This window comes from Ischnura elegans, chromosome 2, assembly GCF_921293095.1.
Source record: "Ischnura elegans chromosome 2, ioIscEleg1.1, whole genome shotgun sequence".
In the NCBI taxonomy this organism is placed as follows: domain Eukaryota; kingdom Metazoa; phylum Arthropoda; class Insecta; order Odonata; family Coenagrionidae; genus Ischnura; species Ischnura elegans.
In genome coordinates this window covers 84476967-84491331 of record NC_060247.1, presented here as the reverse complement: position 1 = coordinate 84491331, position 14365 = coordinate 84476967, and the positions used below count along the sequence as shown (strand labels likewise).

The 14365-nt window shown below is 39.5% G+C and overlaps 2 protein-coding genes across 2 annotated transcripts in view; both read left to right on the top strand.

Annotated features, from left to right (window-relative positions):
* Positions 1–10311: 10311 nt before the first annotated feature.
* Positions 10312–11193, top strand: LOC124154076 (ATPase inhibitor mai-2, mitochondrial-like). Its single transcript, XM_046527576.1, has 3 exons — positions 10312–10461; positions 10610–10721; positions 10815–11193. Exons 1-3 carry the CDS (start codon positions 10406–10408, stop codon positions 10950–10952), a joined length of 306 nt encoding a protein of 101 aa, XP_046383532.1. The 5' UTR covers positions 10312–10405; the 3' UTR covers positions 10953–11193.
* A 163-nt stretch (positions 11194–11356) lies between these two features.
* The window catches only part of LOC124154075, an 89895-nt gene continuing 86886 nt past the window's right edge, over positions 11357–14365 (top strand). Inside the window, exon 1 of the mRNA XM_046527574.1 lies at positions 11357–11557. The gene's annotated coding sequence lies outside the window, so the exon portion shown is untranslated. The remainder of the gene's footprint in view (positions 11558–14365) is intronic.

Below are 14365 nucleotides of genomic sequence, written 5' to 3'. Positions count from 1 at the left end.
TATTGAGTTTAGATAGAAATATTTGAGCTGTAAACATTCCATTAATTTTACAGTAATGTTAAAAGCTGATTCCTTTGAAATAATTACCTTTGAAAAACATTATATCTATTTTTCTGTACTATCAGCAGTATACTGCACTGATTTCTGTAAAAAAACCGTTTTATAATTACCTTAGCAATTCACTTTTTTTCGGTTAATTTTAGCATTATACCTTTCGCAGCGTAATAAACTAAGCGCAGTTTGATATACTTATCGTAGTAAAAAAAAGGTCTATAAAAGAGAAAATGCGTTATATGTCACTCACTGCAGTGAGGACTGATCTATTTTTTATAATCCTATTCAGGTTAAACTTTGCCAATTTAGGTTACCTGGCTTTTCAATTTCTATTTCTAAACAATCAATAATTGACATTGCATGCGAATAGCAAGCAGGTAAGGGAATTGGCATATTAAGCATCGTCTTATTTTTGTCAAGCCAAAAAACTAGATTTTTCAAAAGACTAACCACTGGAATAATGGAAGCAGAGAAATATTGTGCCGCTGTCGAGGGCGAGACATTGAGATCTACTGGGCTAAAATATTGAAGGATTCGTTGAGTCTAATTTTCCTTGACATAACCATGACAAGTAACCCAGTCTTTCGTGATAGCAAATTGACAATAAAATAATTTCACCTGGCTATCCTTGAATAGGCTGCCGCCAAATTAGGAATCACTTATCACACTCTTCTTCAGTAGTTGAATTGCTAATTTCACTAGCTGCAATACCATCTAGCTTTTACAGGCGGAAGAACCTCATAGGAGAATTAGCAGCATTGGCAGAAACAGGTTTTTTTTCTGAATACGAACAGTTTTTGTTTTAGGCTTCAATTGGCAGTACTTTTCCTGAACTCGACTTTCCACCACTTCCTCAGGTTGCATTTCCTCCTGTGGCACAAAGTCAGTTGATTGGAGGAAGTAGTAGTTATATATCAGTGAGTTTCGTACACATTTTACGCTCCTAGGTAGCAGATATGGTTTTGAGGGAGTTCAGATAGGAATACTATGCATGTTAATCAATTGATTTCGGAGAGGGGCAAGGTAGCCTACTGCAGTGGCGCAGCGAGGGGGGTTTGGGGGATAACGCCCCCCCAGAGCTCAGAGATATTTTAAGTTTAATCTATTTTGCATAATTGGATTAATATTACTTGTAGAATAGCGTAAGGATTAATAAAATATACATCAGAAGGCCGTAAAAACTCACCATTTTAAACCATTTATCTGAAATATTTTCTGGCGGAGGGCCCCCGCATCTCCCGCTCCCACCCTGGCGGGTAAGCCATACCCCCAGGCTTCCCAGTATTAATTGCGCCTGAATACCCCCCTGTCCTTAATTCCTAGCTGGGCCCTTGGCTTACTGTATGTATTCTTATCATGATTAATCATTGATAAATTCAAAAAATACAATAATTTTAAGCCATCGGATATTACGACGGCCGTTTTTTTCAACCTTTGATAGCTCAGCAAAAACACCATGCAAGCGACCGGCGGGTACTGCGTGAACAGGGCAGCTCCGTGTCCTCCTCCAGTGTCCTCCGCACTACCCGCTCAAGTCATTTTTCAACATAATTCTGTTGTAATTACTTAAAGTGATCTTTACAAACAACTTCTGTCGTTTTCGTCAACAGACCGTTCTTCCTCTTCATCGCCTTAAACCACTACATTCTTCTCGATTCATTATTCATGACTACGAATATAATCTAATATAACGACGAATATATCTAATAAATAATTTCGTGATGTATTTGAACAAATAGGCATCACGTAACATTTATAATTCGACATAAAAGCACTTCACGTAGGTAAAAACAACTTCTTCCTGGCATAGGCATACCGCAACAATCTCCTAACTCCATGCCTCGGGCGTTAGCAACTCTGTTTGGGGAGAAATGACGTCACTCCTCTTGGACACACTACTTTCGCTCACATCCCCCACTCCTCCATTTTGACCTTTAATATCTCAAAAACTACTGCTAGTAATGAAATTTCCCCCGGTAGATATTATTTCCTAGAGGTTTACGACATTTTGACAGGGTTTTTAAAAAATGTGAAAATTCCCCATTGGGAAGTAATACCACTCGCACCATCTATCGCCATTTTCCTCCGCACAGAAGCTTCTGTGGCCACCTAGCAGCCCAGACCTGCAAATCCTAATTATAATAACCCATCTTTGACTTTACTATTATTTATTTATTCCTCCTAACTTCTCTAACAACTGCACCATGTGTAAACTTATAATAGTAGAGACACTGACTGATAGCACGTATTTTTTTCAGGACAATTGGGAAGTAGTTGAATAGCACATGTTCTGAATACATCCGTCCTCCTGAATGTTCTCAGACGCCTTCCTTTAATTTCGTACGAACTCACACAGTAGTAACTACATTCCATAGAACAGGGGTAGAGTAGCTAAAAGACCCTTGAAATCTCCCTTGGAATATTTTCCTGATGGTAGGGAGGACGCCACCCTCAAAGGAATGAATTATGTAGTGGAGTATCAGATAACTTGGTGATATTTTTTATTGTCTTAAATCTACTCAACATATATTATGTGAAGATTGTTAATTTTATCTGTTATATTTTATACCCCACATGAAGGAAATTGGTTGATACTTACCTACATTGGGTACATCTTTTCTATGCTTTAATTTCTCTCATCCACTGTCTAGAATGCCTTGAGAGAATAATGGAAAAATAGGCTATAACATATTTACTTTATGTTTGCAGGTGAGCTTTTGTGAGAGCCCTGACTCTTTCGGGAGGATTTGCTAATGGGGTGGGAGTAGTACCGAGAGGAGGAGCGAACTTAACGTAGCCAAATGTACATAGCTGCCCTATAGGTTTGTTACTGAAAACATGTGAGTCATGGATGGCCACAAGTATTGTGGCCCCAGAAAATATACCTACTCATTTGGAAGGTATTGAGGATAATCCTTTCACAGAAGGCCATTGCATTGTCAGCTACCACGCTGAATGAGGCACCGTTGGTGGAAGGCATACTTAGGGACCTATAAGGAGTATGCGTGCAGTTTTGCAACACTGCTCCACGAGCAGATTCACGATGTTAACTTGATGGCGGTCTGAGAGCGACTGACTGAGGCCACGCCTGCTGTTTGCTGATTGGCAAAGAGAAAGTCACGTTTTGTGAAACTTTCCCTACCCTCACCCCCACTTGCTTTAGCGACACCAGCTCAACCACAAAGCTAAAATGAACAAAATGGTAAACTTAATGGAATGGAATGTGACTACATACTAAGAAGCAAGGGAGGGAATATCGTTTGGGTATGGAGGGAGGGTTGTCCATGGTTCTATTCAGAGAGTGAAAGAGTTGGAGTGAGAAAGATGAGAAGTGCCCGGGAGAGCAGGTTAGATCAGATGGTCGAACGTTCTTTTATTTGTTTCCCATAGTCACCTTTGCATGCATATGTATATTTCCCACTGCTGAAGGGTTAACCTTTTCCTTACTAATAGCTAGAGATCCGTAAAAATCACAAATGCGATATAGTTGCAATGTGCGCAAATAAATGCGACATAGATGCGATGACTGGACTTTTATGATATTTTTACGAAAATTTGCCTTTTCGACAGCAAAATTCGAACATTTTGTGCCGACCGCAGTTTAAATGCTCCGCCGACACTCACCGCTCAAGGCATATGAGCGACTGGCCAGCTGCTAGTTGGCTGGGACTCTACGCAGCCGCAAATACAAGTGTGCGCGGGCAAGCTACACCTCCACCACTACATGTCTTATTCCTTAGTTTATTATTGTTCTACAACATAATTATTTAAAATATTCTGTATTTTGTAATATAAGTGTGTTTCACAACATTTTATCGTCATCTAACTCATTATGAAAAGAAAAAATAGACGCTACAAAATGTGATAAACTGTTATTGAAAGTGCGATAAAATAAAAATGAAAGTGCGATTTTCACGTATCTCTACTAATAGCAGATATATTTGGGGAGACATTTCTTGGCCTGGGAGACGAAAGCTGAAAATTTTTGTCAGAGATTTTTCTACGGAGGCAAAGGAATGCCAAAAATATATCCACTTCCTTGCTCTCTCCCTTTTATGATGGTTGCAGGTATGCAAAGTCTTAGTTTCTGGACCCAACGCAGCGGAACTTAGACCTTACCCTCGTAATCCGGGAGCAGGTACCCGGACCCATGGTCTTATATTACCCATTTTTGTGGTAAGGGACCGTGATCATACAATTGTTCATTCAGTCAGTTTGCAAAATCAACAGTTGTTCCTTTCTCAAAAAATATAAACTGAGTATTGAATTCCTTATCTTTTGAGCAGGGTTTTTACAATTTTTAAACGAAATTCTTCCATAAGTATTAGCTTATATCTTGATTTCAGAACAAACATCAACGTAGAAATTGTCGATGCATTAAATCCAATAATATTGACGGTAGAGCTTTGTTCAAAATTTGACTATGCTCAGAAAAAAACTAGGAACTCAATTCAAAGTCTGCAATTTATGTGCAAGCAATAATTATCCATGTAGCTAATTCATATAATCAAATAATAAGTTGACCGTGAACCAATGCCACTGGTAGGGTTATAAATCCAGAAAGGAGGGAGCCCAACTACCCTTAGAACCCAAGATAATGAGGAGTCCCCATGAGGAAGGGACGCAAAAGATTGGTGCTGAGAGTGTATAGTTGCATAGAATATATGTACTTACTCTATGATAGTTATCAATAACCAATGTCCAGCAAAAATGCTCCACACAGAGGGGACTGAAGAGTCTCTTGGGGCTCAGTCCAGCAGTCATGCTAAGGAGAGAACTCCACCGTCTTGAAAGGGGTAAGGGACAGAATTAAGAAGGAGTGTGGGAGGTGCACTTTCTGGATTAGAGGAGAAGGGATGGGCCAGCATTGTAGGGGGAATGGAAACACCTGGACATATGTGCTTCCTTTAATTAGCAACGTACTCCAAAAGTTATTTGAGGGAATTAATTTTATAATATATATTTGATTTTTTATTAAATTAATTGGTTTTTATTGGTTATTTCACTAAATTAATGGTCTGTGGTAGATTAGGGGGAGGGGTTGCACCCTCCCCCTGTAAATTGTGAAAATATTGAAATGATGGTATTTTTTTAGTTGTGTGTCTAATGTTAGTTTTCATTCTGCCAACACAACGAAAATGTTTACAAATACTTGGTGAATATTTAAGTCGCTTGCCTACGCCTATAAGATCTCAGATGCGCAAGCGCTATTAGGTGTTGCATACTACCAAGGGGCTGTGGTAATTAATGAATAATTGATAAGCACGACCTTAATCCTTCCCTTGGGATGATGTCCGCAAAACAGAGAATTTGTGACCAGCAAGGTGTTCATGTCTGTAAATGAGTGTGTCTGTATACCAAATACACCTGTCCTATATAACTCATTCGGGGCCGTCCCTTGCCCTTTTTCCCTTCCACTTGTCCTTCAACGATTGTCTTCATCAGACCATTGTGCCTCAAAATGTGGCCAACTAAGTTGTCCCTTCTTCTGCTTAATGTTTTTACGAGGCTTCTCTTTTCTCCCACTCTCCTTAGCACTTCCTGGTTACTCACACGGTCAATCCATTTTATCTTCATCATTCTTCGGTAGCACCACATTTCGAAAGCTTCCACTCTTGACTTCTCTGCTGCTGTCAACGTCCAAGCCTCGCTTCCATAGAGAAACATACTCCATATGTAGCATCTGATGAATTGTTTCCTTACTTCTATGCTGGTATTTTTAGCCGTAAGAAGATTCTTCTTTTTGTAGAAAGCCCTCTTCGCCTGAGCTATTCTACTGTGTATTTCTTTCTTGCTCCGTCCATCGCCGGTAATTCAGCTTCCCAGGTAAGAAAACTCGTTCACCTCTTCCAGCTTATGCTTTCCTAGGCTGATGTTTGTTTTAGCCTCCTCTCTTTTACTGCAAACTAATATCTTAGTCTTCTTTTTGTTGATTTTCAGCTGATATCTGGCCATTGTCCCTTCCATGTTTGTCAACGTCTTCTTCAAATCCTTCTCTGTCTCGGCTATGACTGCTATGTCGTCAGCAAATCGCAGCATACTAATTTTTTCTCCGTGGATATTGACACCTGAAGCTTTCTGCTTGATTTCGTTGATGGCTTTCTCTATGTAAACATTAAAAATTAAGGGGGAAAGCGCACAACCTTGTCTCACCCCTTTTCTTATTCTCGCTTCTGCACCGTTTGGTCCACATTTGATCACAGCTACTTGGTTTTTATACAAACTATGAATAATTCTACGATCATTGTAGAGTACGCCGATTTCTTTCAAAATTCTAAGCATTGAATTCCATTCCACGTTATCAAAGGCCTTCTCTAAATCGACAAATGCTATGAAGGCTGGTTTGTTTTTCTCCATTCTCTTCTCTATGATCATCCTAAGAGCCAAAATTGCTTCCCTTGTGCCCCTGCTTTTCCTAAATCCGAATTGGTCCTCATCCAGGAATTCTTCTGCTCTTCGTTCAATTCTCCTGTAAATGATTCTTGTCAGAATCTTCGACGCATGTGTCGTCAGGCTTATGGACCTAAATTCTTCGCACTTCTCAGCTCTCTCCTTTTTGGGTATGGGAATGATGATGTTCTTCTCGAAGTCACTAGGTAAATCTCCTGTTGAGTACATATCGCAGATAGTTTTATACAGTTGAGTTAAGACCTTTTCTCCTGCATTTTTTATTAACTCTGCTGGAATGTCGTCTATTCCTGGGGCCTTATTCTTTCGCAGGTCTCTTACTGCAGCGTCAAATTCCGATCTTAAGATGCTTGCTCTAATGTCATCCTTTTCAACTTCACTTTCCTCTTCGAGAACTTTTGAGCTAAGTTTGCTCCCGTTGTATAATTCCTCCAGGTATTCCTTCCATCTCTCGGCTTTGTCTTCGTTTTCAATTAGAATGTTTCCATTCCTGTCCCTTATGCTATTACATTTTGTGTTTCGTTCCTTGAAATGGTTCCTCACTATTCTATAGGCTGCTTCCACTTTCCCTTTTACGAGGTTATTTTGTACGTTCTCACATATGTTCCTCATCCACGCTTCTCTGGCTTTCCTTGCTTGGCGGCAAATCTCGTTCCTTATTCTCTTGTGGCAAGCCTGTCCTTCCTCAGTATTCGTATTCTCATACTTTCTCCGTTCTTCAATGAGGTCTGGGATGTCATCCGTGATCCATGGCTTTTTCTTAACACATTTTCTTCTCCCTAGAACTTCTCTAGCGGCCTCCTGAAATCCACTTTTTATAGAAGTCCAGTTATTCTCAACTGAGTTTTCAGACTGATCTAGTCCTATCTTGCGCTCCACTACTTCTTGAAAGGCCTGTTGATTTTTTGGCTCCTTAAGTTTCTCTAATTGCCAGGTGTTCTTTGCTGATTTCTTCAATTTATTGAATTTCAGATGGCATTTCATCATCACTAGATTATGATCACTGTCGATATCTGCCCCCGGGTAGCTTTTACAGTCCTTTATCTGGTTTCTAAACCTCTGCTTCACTAAAATGTAGTCTAGTTGAAATCTTCTTTTGTCTCCTGGCATTTTCCATGTGTATCTTCTTCGCATGTGATTCTTAAATAGAGTGTTGGCAACCACTAATTTTTGTTCTGTGCAGAACTCTAACAGCCTTTCTCCTCTTTCATTTCTATTTCCTAATCCATATTTTCCGGTTATTCTTCCATCCTGGCCTTTGCCGACGACAGCGTTCCAATCACCTAAAACAATAAGGTTTTCTTCACCCCTTACTGTTTTGATTACTTCCTTTATATCATCGTAGACGTCTTCAACTTCTTCATCCTCATAGTCTGTCGTGGGCATGTAGACCTGTACCACTACAGTATCTACCGGCTTAGTCTCTATCTTCACCATAACTATCCTTTCATTGTACTGTAGGAAGCTTTTCACACGCATTCCGGCGCTCTTTCTGAGCATTATCCCAACCCCAGCATTACCGTTCAGGGATCCTGTGTGTATAATCCTATAGCTTCCACTCCAAAAGTCTCCCTCCTCAGGCCATTTCATTTTGCTGATTCCTAGCACGTCGATATTCAATCTTTCCATTTCCACTTTAAGGTTTTCTAGCTTACCGCAAGTCCTGAGTGATCTCACGTTCCATGTACCTATCCTCATAACTTTATCACAATTGACCGATGTACCCTCTCGGATAGTCCCCGCCCGGAGATCCGAATGGGGGACTAGTTTACCTCTGGAATTTTTACCTGAGAGAAATCCATCATGTCAGACAATTTAAAGTTGTAATAGCTGCGCCTCCTCGGGATAATAATGTGGTGGTTTCCCCTTGCCTTCCACATCGCAGTACTACAGCCGTTAAAGTAAATGTTACCACGCCTGAAGTGCAATGAGTGTCGCTGTACTGACCATCGTGATCTCCACCTTCACTCATATGAAGAAGAGCTGCTGCCCTCTCCTCCGGGTGATGTGAGGCATAATTGTTGGCGGCCTCTCATCGCCAAGTCACGGTATCTTCACAGGTTTAGTGTATCATTTAGATGGCCTATCTCACCCAGGGATAGACCCATACCACCTCGGATAACCGCCGCTTTTTGTCCACGACTGCTTATTCGACAAGTAAACTTGCTTATATCGCAGCTAACGTCTATATCTAGAGGTTGACCCACCATCCGCAACCCGGTGGACGCACTCGGTGGCTTAAAGCTCAGCCGCGAGTAAGTACAGTACATACATATATATGATTTAATTAAACTTCTTCTTGCCCTAGGATGGGCACAAAAAAAACTTAGTGATAGAGGAAAAAACGATAAAATAAAAGTAGGGAACTTACGGGGAATGGTTATTTTGTACAATTTTCGATGGGACGCTGCCCATCTTTCTCAAGTGAGAAGAGGAGGAAAAGTGAGGGTAGAAGGATGGGTGCAAAGGTGAGAGTAAAGATGGAGGGAGGAAAAATGGTTGACAGGGATTGGTTGTGCTATAGTGGGTGTGGTTGATTCCTGGTGCAGAAAACGCATGGAAAGCTCAAATGCATGCCTGCTCCAGGTCTTTCAGCTCTAGGGGGGTGGTAGACGGGGGGAGGGAGGCCAATATTCCCACTTTGTAACATTCGTCAAATAGAGCGTTGTGGGAGGAAGCATGTACGGCTACTGGAAGGGAAGCAGAAAGAGAAGATACGCTATTGCAAGGTGAGCAATGCCGGTTCATTAGGATGCACAGGGGAGTGGTGGATAGGCCGATGTAAAAAGCGGGGAATTTCTAGCACAGCAGTACATATATACACATTGTTTTTTGTTGGGCAGGAAATGTCAGACACTGAAAGGAGATCCAAGGAATTGATCGGGAAGGGGTTCGGTAATGAGGATGCGACAAGTTTTGCATCTTGCATGGTTGCAGGGTGAGGGCTGTGGTTTAATACAGATATTTTGCTTGGACAGCGGTTTTGTTGTTTTAAAAATGCTGGGCAGATTTAGTGGTCTTTTAAAGACGAGTGAAGGGCATTGCGGGATAAATCTAGATGTGGTTGACAAATGAAAAAACGACTTCGTTTTCTTCCACTAATTTATTTTGACGGTACGACATGTTTCGACCTTGAGCGGTCATTTACGAGTACAAAATTTTGTCAAAAGTCTCCCTCAGACTCCCGACATCACATTTCTCAAAAACTGTCCGTATTTCACTTATACAATTTTTTCATAGGGGAGGTCTTTTAGGGTCCTACGCATTACGTCCACGCCCGGAAAAAAGGTTGTGCAAAGGGAAAGAAACTGTGACGAATTGTCCCTGCCTTATTATTCCGGGACATGTGATTTTTTCGGATCTTGTTTTGGAGGAGGGATTACGGGTAACCCCTTCTCCGGAGAGCATGGTGTAAATTAGAAAGAAATCTATTTAGGGAGTCCGGATTATTGCATATATTGAAAAGTAAATTAATTATATATATCATATATATATATATGTATATAATTAATATATATTTATGTTATTTATATATACATACATACTTCGAAATGTTCCTCGACGAGGTGAATAACATACAAATATCCCAGGTTGGGCAGAAGCACAGGACACAAAAAGATAAAAAAAAACACTCATATATATATATTAAATGAATTTTTCCTGTGTGATACTATTTTTCAGTTCTAATTGATATGGATAAATGGAAAATTTTATGTAAAAAGGGTAGTAATAGTGATTTTTGGCGGGTTCATTAATCGGCGTAATTTAAATTATTGCGCCTCGAAAGTAACACATCGCAACGTGCGCAACGGAACTGCTCAAGCGCAAGAGTTCCTGGTGCTATGAAGTATTTGTTTACTGGGATCTTAGGCGCGCTCAGGTTCATTCTTGCGTCCGTTAGTGTATTTTACTTTTGATTTTATGTGACTTATTTTGTTACAAAATGTCAGTTTTCTCTGTAAGATTTACTAATATTGGTTGTCGAGCTTTCGCGATCAGGTACTTCTCTTTCTTACTGTTTTTATAATTAAATTGTGGTTAGATTTAGGCTTCAAAAAGTGGGCTTGTGGGAGTGCGATCACAGCCGAAGGTGCGGGATTGTAAGCGAATCTTTTCAATACCTTAAGCATTAATTATTCTTTTTTAGCCAATCCCGGCTGATGTCCGACTCGGGTGGTTCTAGTGGATCTATTCGAGAAGCTGGTGGCGCATTTGGAAAAATGCAAGTGGCCCATGAAGAAGAGTACTTTTATAAACAGGTTTGTTAACCATATGCGTACACCCATTCTCTATGAATCAGTAATTGCACTCAACGCTTTAATAAATTATCACATCTTCATTTCGTTCGTCAGCAAAAAGAGCTACTGAAGCAGCTGAAATCCACAATAAGTGAAGAAATTTCCGATCACAAGCGGAAGATTGTAGAACACGAAGAAGAGATAAAAAAGCATCGCTCTAGAATCGAGGAACTGGAAAAAAGGGTATCTTAGCTATTCAAGATCTACTGCACTTGAAGTTTATTAATTTTCAATAGGACGTGATCATTAATTTCATTTACATGTTTCATAATATGTACGAGTTAATTACCCTATCGTTTCGTTGGCATTATTCGAAAAAATCATCTGTTCCTATCGTCATCCGAACGAAATTTGGCGTTTGGGTCTGTACTGATTACTTGTAAGACTGACTATTTTGGTGAACCCTGCTACCAATAAATTAAACGAGACGCAATTACGCCATTTAATTTCAATTTATTTGGTTATTATGTTAGCTTCTCCCCCAATTGATCTATCCTTCCATGCCTTACTGGAGCAACTACGAAGTTTGAAGTTTGAAATGAGCGACACATTATCGCCATTGATTATAGTTCCGTGTTTTGTCGCCAGAGATCCCAGCTTGACTTTTCATTGATCTCGGTGTTGCCAATGGAGTGGGAGGGCGTCTCAAAAAGTGTTTAACTTGCGATGGGGTACTGTAGTTGTTCTGTGGTGTTCCCTGGTATCCTAGCGAGCCAGTACGAGTTGTGATGTGTTTCAGGATCTCTCATCTACCTACCATACCTGTTTTTGTTGGATACTTGTCCGCAGTTAATCAGGTAAGAGACCGCTCTCGTATGACATGGCTGCCGGGAGCCCGTGGTTACATAGGTTTCTTAATAACGATATCACAGTGTATAATACTTAGGATATTTAATGACATATTTTGGTTAACCATGAGGACAATTTTGTGATATCATGTAGCTTGCAGCGTTGTTCACTTACATTACAGGGGAGTTTTGCAAAGCACATGTTTGACAAGTAAGTCACTGGGGGTTACCTTTATATAATGAATTCTTGTGCCAGAATGTGTATCCATTAATAATTTTTGAACCAATCAAAAGAAGTCTTTTTTATGCTAGTAATTTTGTTGTATTATGGTGGGTGGCTAGTGGCTTAATAAGGCTTAACATTGCCTTTGACTCCCTGTTTGTCATCGAGGGTTACCCTTATTGTCTTCTCGAAGAAAGTTCATATGTAGTGGTCGTTATTGTTTTTGTGGACTCCAATACTTTTATGAGTATGTTAGGAGCCGTGCCTTTTGGATCTTATCTTAAACCATTTTTAGTGTGGCTAAGTGTTCAGTCAATGAAGTATTCTACTTTGATTTCATTGCACAATCTTTATTGCTTACATATCTCAAAATATTTACCCTAATTCGTCCTGCCCAAGTGGTATTTACGATTTTTGAAGAATTGGTAGGTTTGCTGGTAGTCGCGGGTGACCTGTAACTCAGCAACAATTTTTTGGCGGCCCCTAACCTTCTGAAATAATAGTTCTGGCATCCTGATATTGCCATTTATTTATCTGGAAAGGTCTATTCCTTCTTCGATTTCGAATGTTTGTTTCATTCTTGATGTGTAATACGAGTAGAGGCCTTGTCCTGAATGGCTGTTGGGGTACAGTAATTTGTTTTCCGAATGAGACCTGTATCGGTGGCAATACCGGAGAAGTTGCTGCGGCATTGCTATGTGAGCGGACTACACTGGTACAAGTATTTACTGGTAGTTCAGAGTGTATTGGGTTACATTTTTCTTAGATATTTTTCTGAGTGGGTTATCCATGGCAGAAAGTTTTCTGCATATTTTAAAATTGATATACGGAGATAGTTTAATTTTTTTTCTTAGGTTTTTGCTGTAAATGAATTCACTCATGCAAGTTGGTTATTTTTAAAGTATTTATTTAATGCTTTTAAGTTGCGGTTTTGCCTTCAGATTAGATTTTTTTGGTACGTGATGGAGTTATATTTAGAGTTAACCTGTTTTCTTTTTGTGCATTAGAAAAGATAAGGCTGGTGAGTTATTTTCCGTACCCTGAGAGCAAACCTAGGGTTGTTTTAAGTTGGTTATGTGTAACTCATATTGGCTTCCATTTCCTCATGTATTTTAAATTATTTCACTAGCAGCCATCTGTTGAGAAGTTACCATGCCTAGTAAGTTTTCATGATCAAGTATGAATTACCTATCTTTTAGAAATTTACCTTCTGCATTACATACGTACTTTACGAAATCGGAAGTGGTGTATGTTGTCTTGGAGGATCTTTATTCATATTGTCAGCACAGCTATGTTGAGCTATGTTCTTCAGCCTACTTTTGAAAGTTGAATGGCTATGTTGAAAGCCTACATTTCACGCTATGCCCTTAAATGTTGATGATTGGCATATACATGTTGACTGACTATAATTCTCACAGTCAGTGCTGGCAGTGTCTGGACACTATGATTCATCATCTGTGTTGACTGGTGGTAAAGATAAAGCAATGTTACTGTTGCAATTGTACATTAAACATTTGGAATGGAAAACATACTGCATGGATACATGTCATGATATGTGGGTATGATTTTGGTGGGCTCTGTTAACAAAGTGTTTTGATGCTTTTAACGTGCAAGTGGGGTAGGGACGAGGATCATTAGCAAGTATCTTATGTAAGTGTAAGTATGAGCCATGTTGAAGGTGTTATTCCTTAAATCTGGAAATTCAGATGAGCAAAGATTTTGAATGAAAAGCCAAATTGCTCTTTAGTGATCCTTACATAATATATTGACTCATTCTTTCACCTTTTATTGTGCATCTGAATGGAGATCATAACCAGTGATCAAACTATATACCCACAATTGGCAAGTTTCTGTGAGATAGCAATTTTAAAATTCTGCTTGTCTTGCGACATCAGAAAATGTTCTGATTTTTAAGGGCACAATAAAAATCATCAATCTATGTCCCTCATCCACAAAAATGAAATGAGGACGGGGTACTGATTCAATTATGGTTAGATTTCAATCAATTCAGATTTCTACTCATTGATGTGGAAATTCTCTGCCAAGTCAATGCAGGGTAGCACCATGTCTACTCTGCTGTGTGGCTGAACTGCGCAGTGATTCAACTCATGTGGTAGGAGAGAAGTGGTGATCTGCTTTAGTATGAATATGTGACATCATCAACTTAACTGCCTAAGGGGACCATCTATTTTTTGTTGTGAATAATTCTAAAAGTAGGTAAAGGATTGTAAAACAGAAACATTGAGTCTTTTTATTTTTCTAATTTTATGACAACCAGTAGTTGATAAAAAACCTGTGAACAAGCCCCTTTATAGAGAAATTAAGAGACTGTAGAGTGTGTGATGCATTCTTTTGGGGGATGCTGTAGACTGCAGTGTTGTAATAAGTTTCGGAATGGAGAAGAAAGATGTAAGTGTTCATGGATCAAATGAAAAGGCATAAGTTGTGTGTAGAATTGTAGATAGAATTAAAATTTGTTTAAATTGGACAGGCAAGGTGACTAGTAATTTGAGTTACTTTAGTGCCACTGACCACTCTTTTAAAATGGTAGATTATATCCTAGATTTTGGGGACTTTCATATATTTGTATAGAT

Excerpts from the sequence above, each read along its gene's own strand:
- LOC124154076 (XM_046527576.1), top strand. The coding sequence starts at position 10,406 with ATGTCAGTTTTCTCTGTAAGATTTACTAATATTGGTTGTCGAGCTTTC. Across the intron at positions 10,462-10,609 it reads TGTCGAGCTTTCGCGATCAG|CCAATCCCGGCTGATGTCCG; the intron begins GTACTTCTCTTT and ends ATTCTTTTTTAG. Across the intron at positions 10,722-10,814 it reads AAGAGTACTTTTATAAACAG|CAAAAAGAGCTACTGAAGCA; the intron begins GTTTGTTAACCA and ends TTCGTTCGTCAG.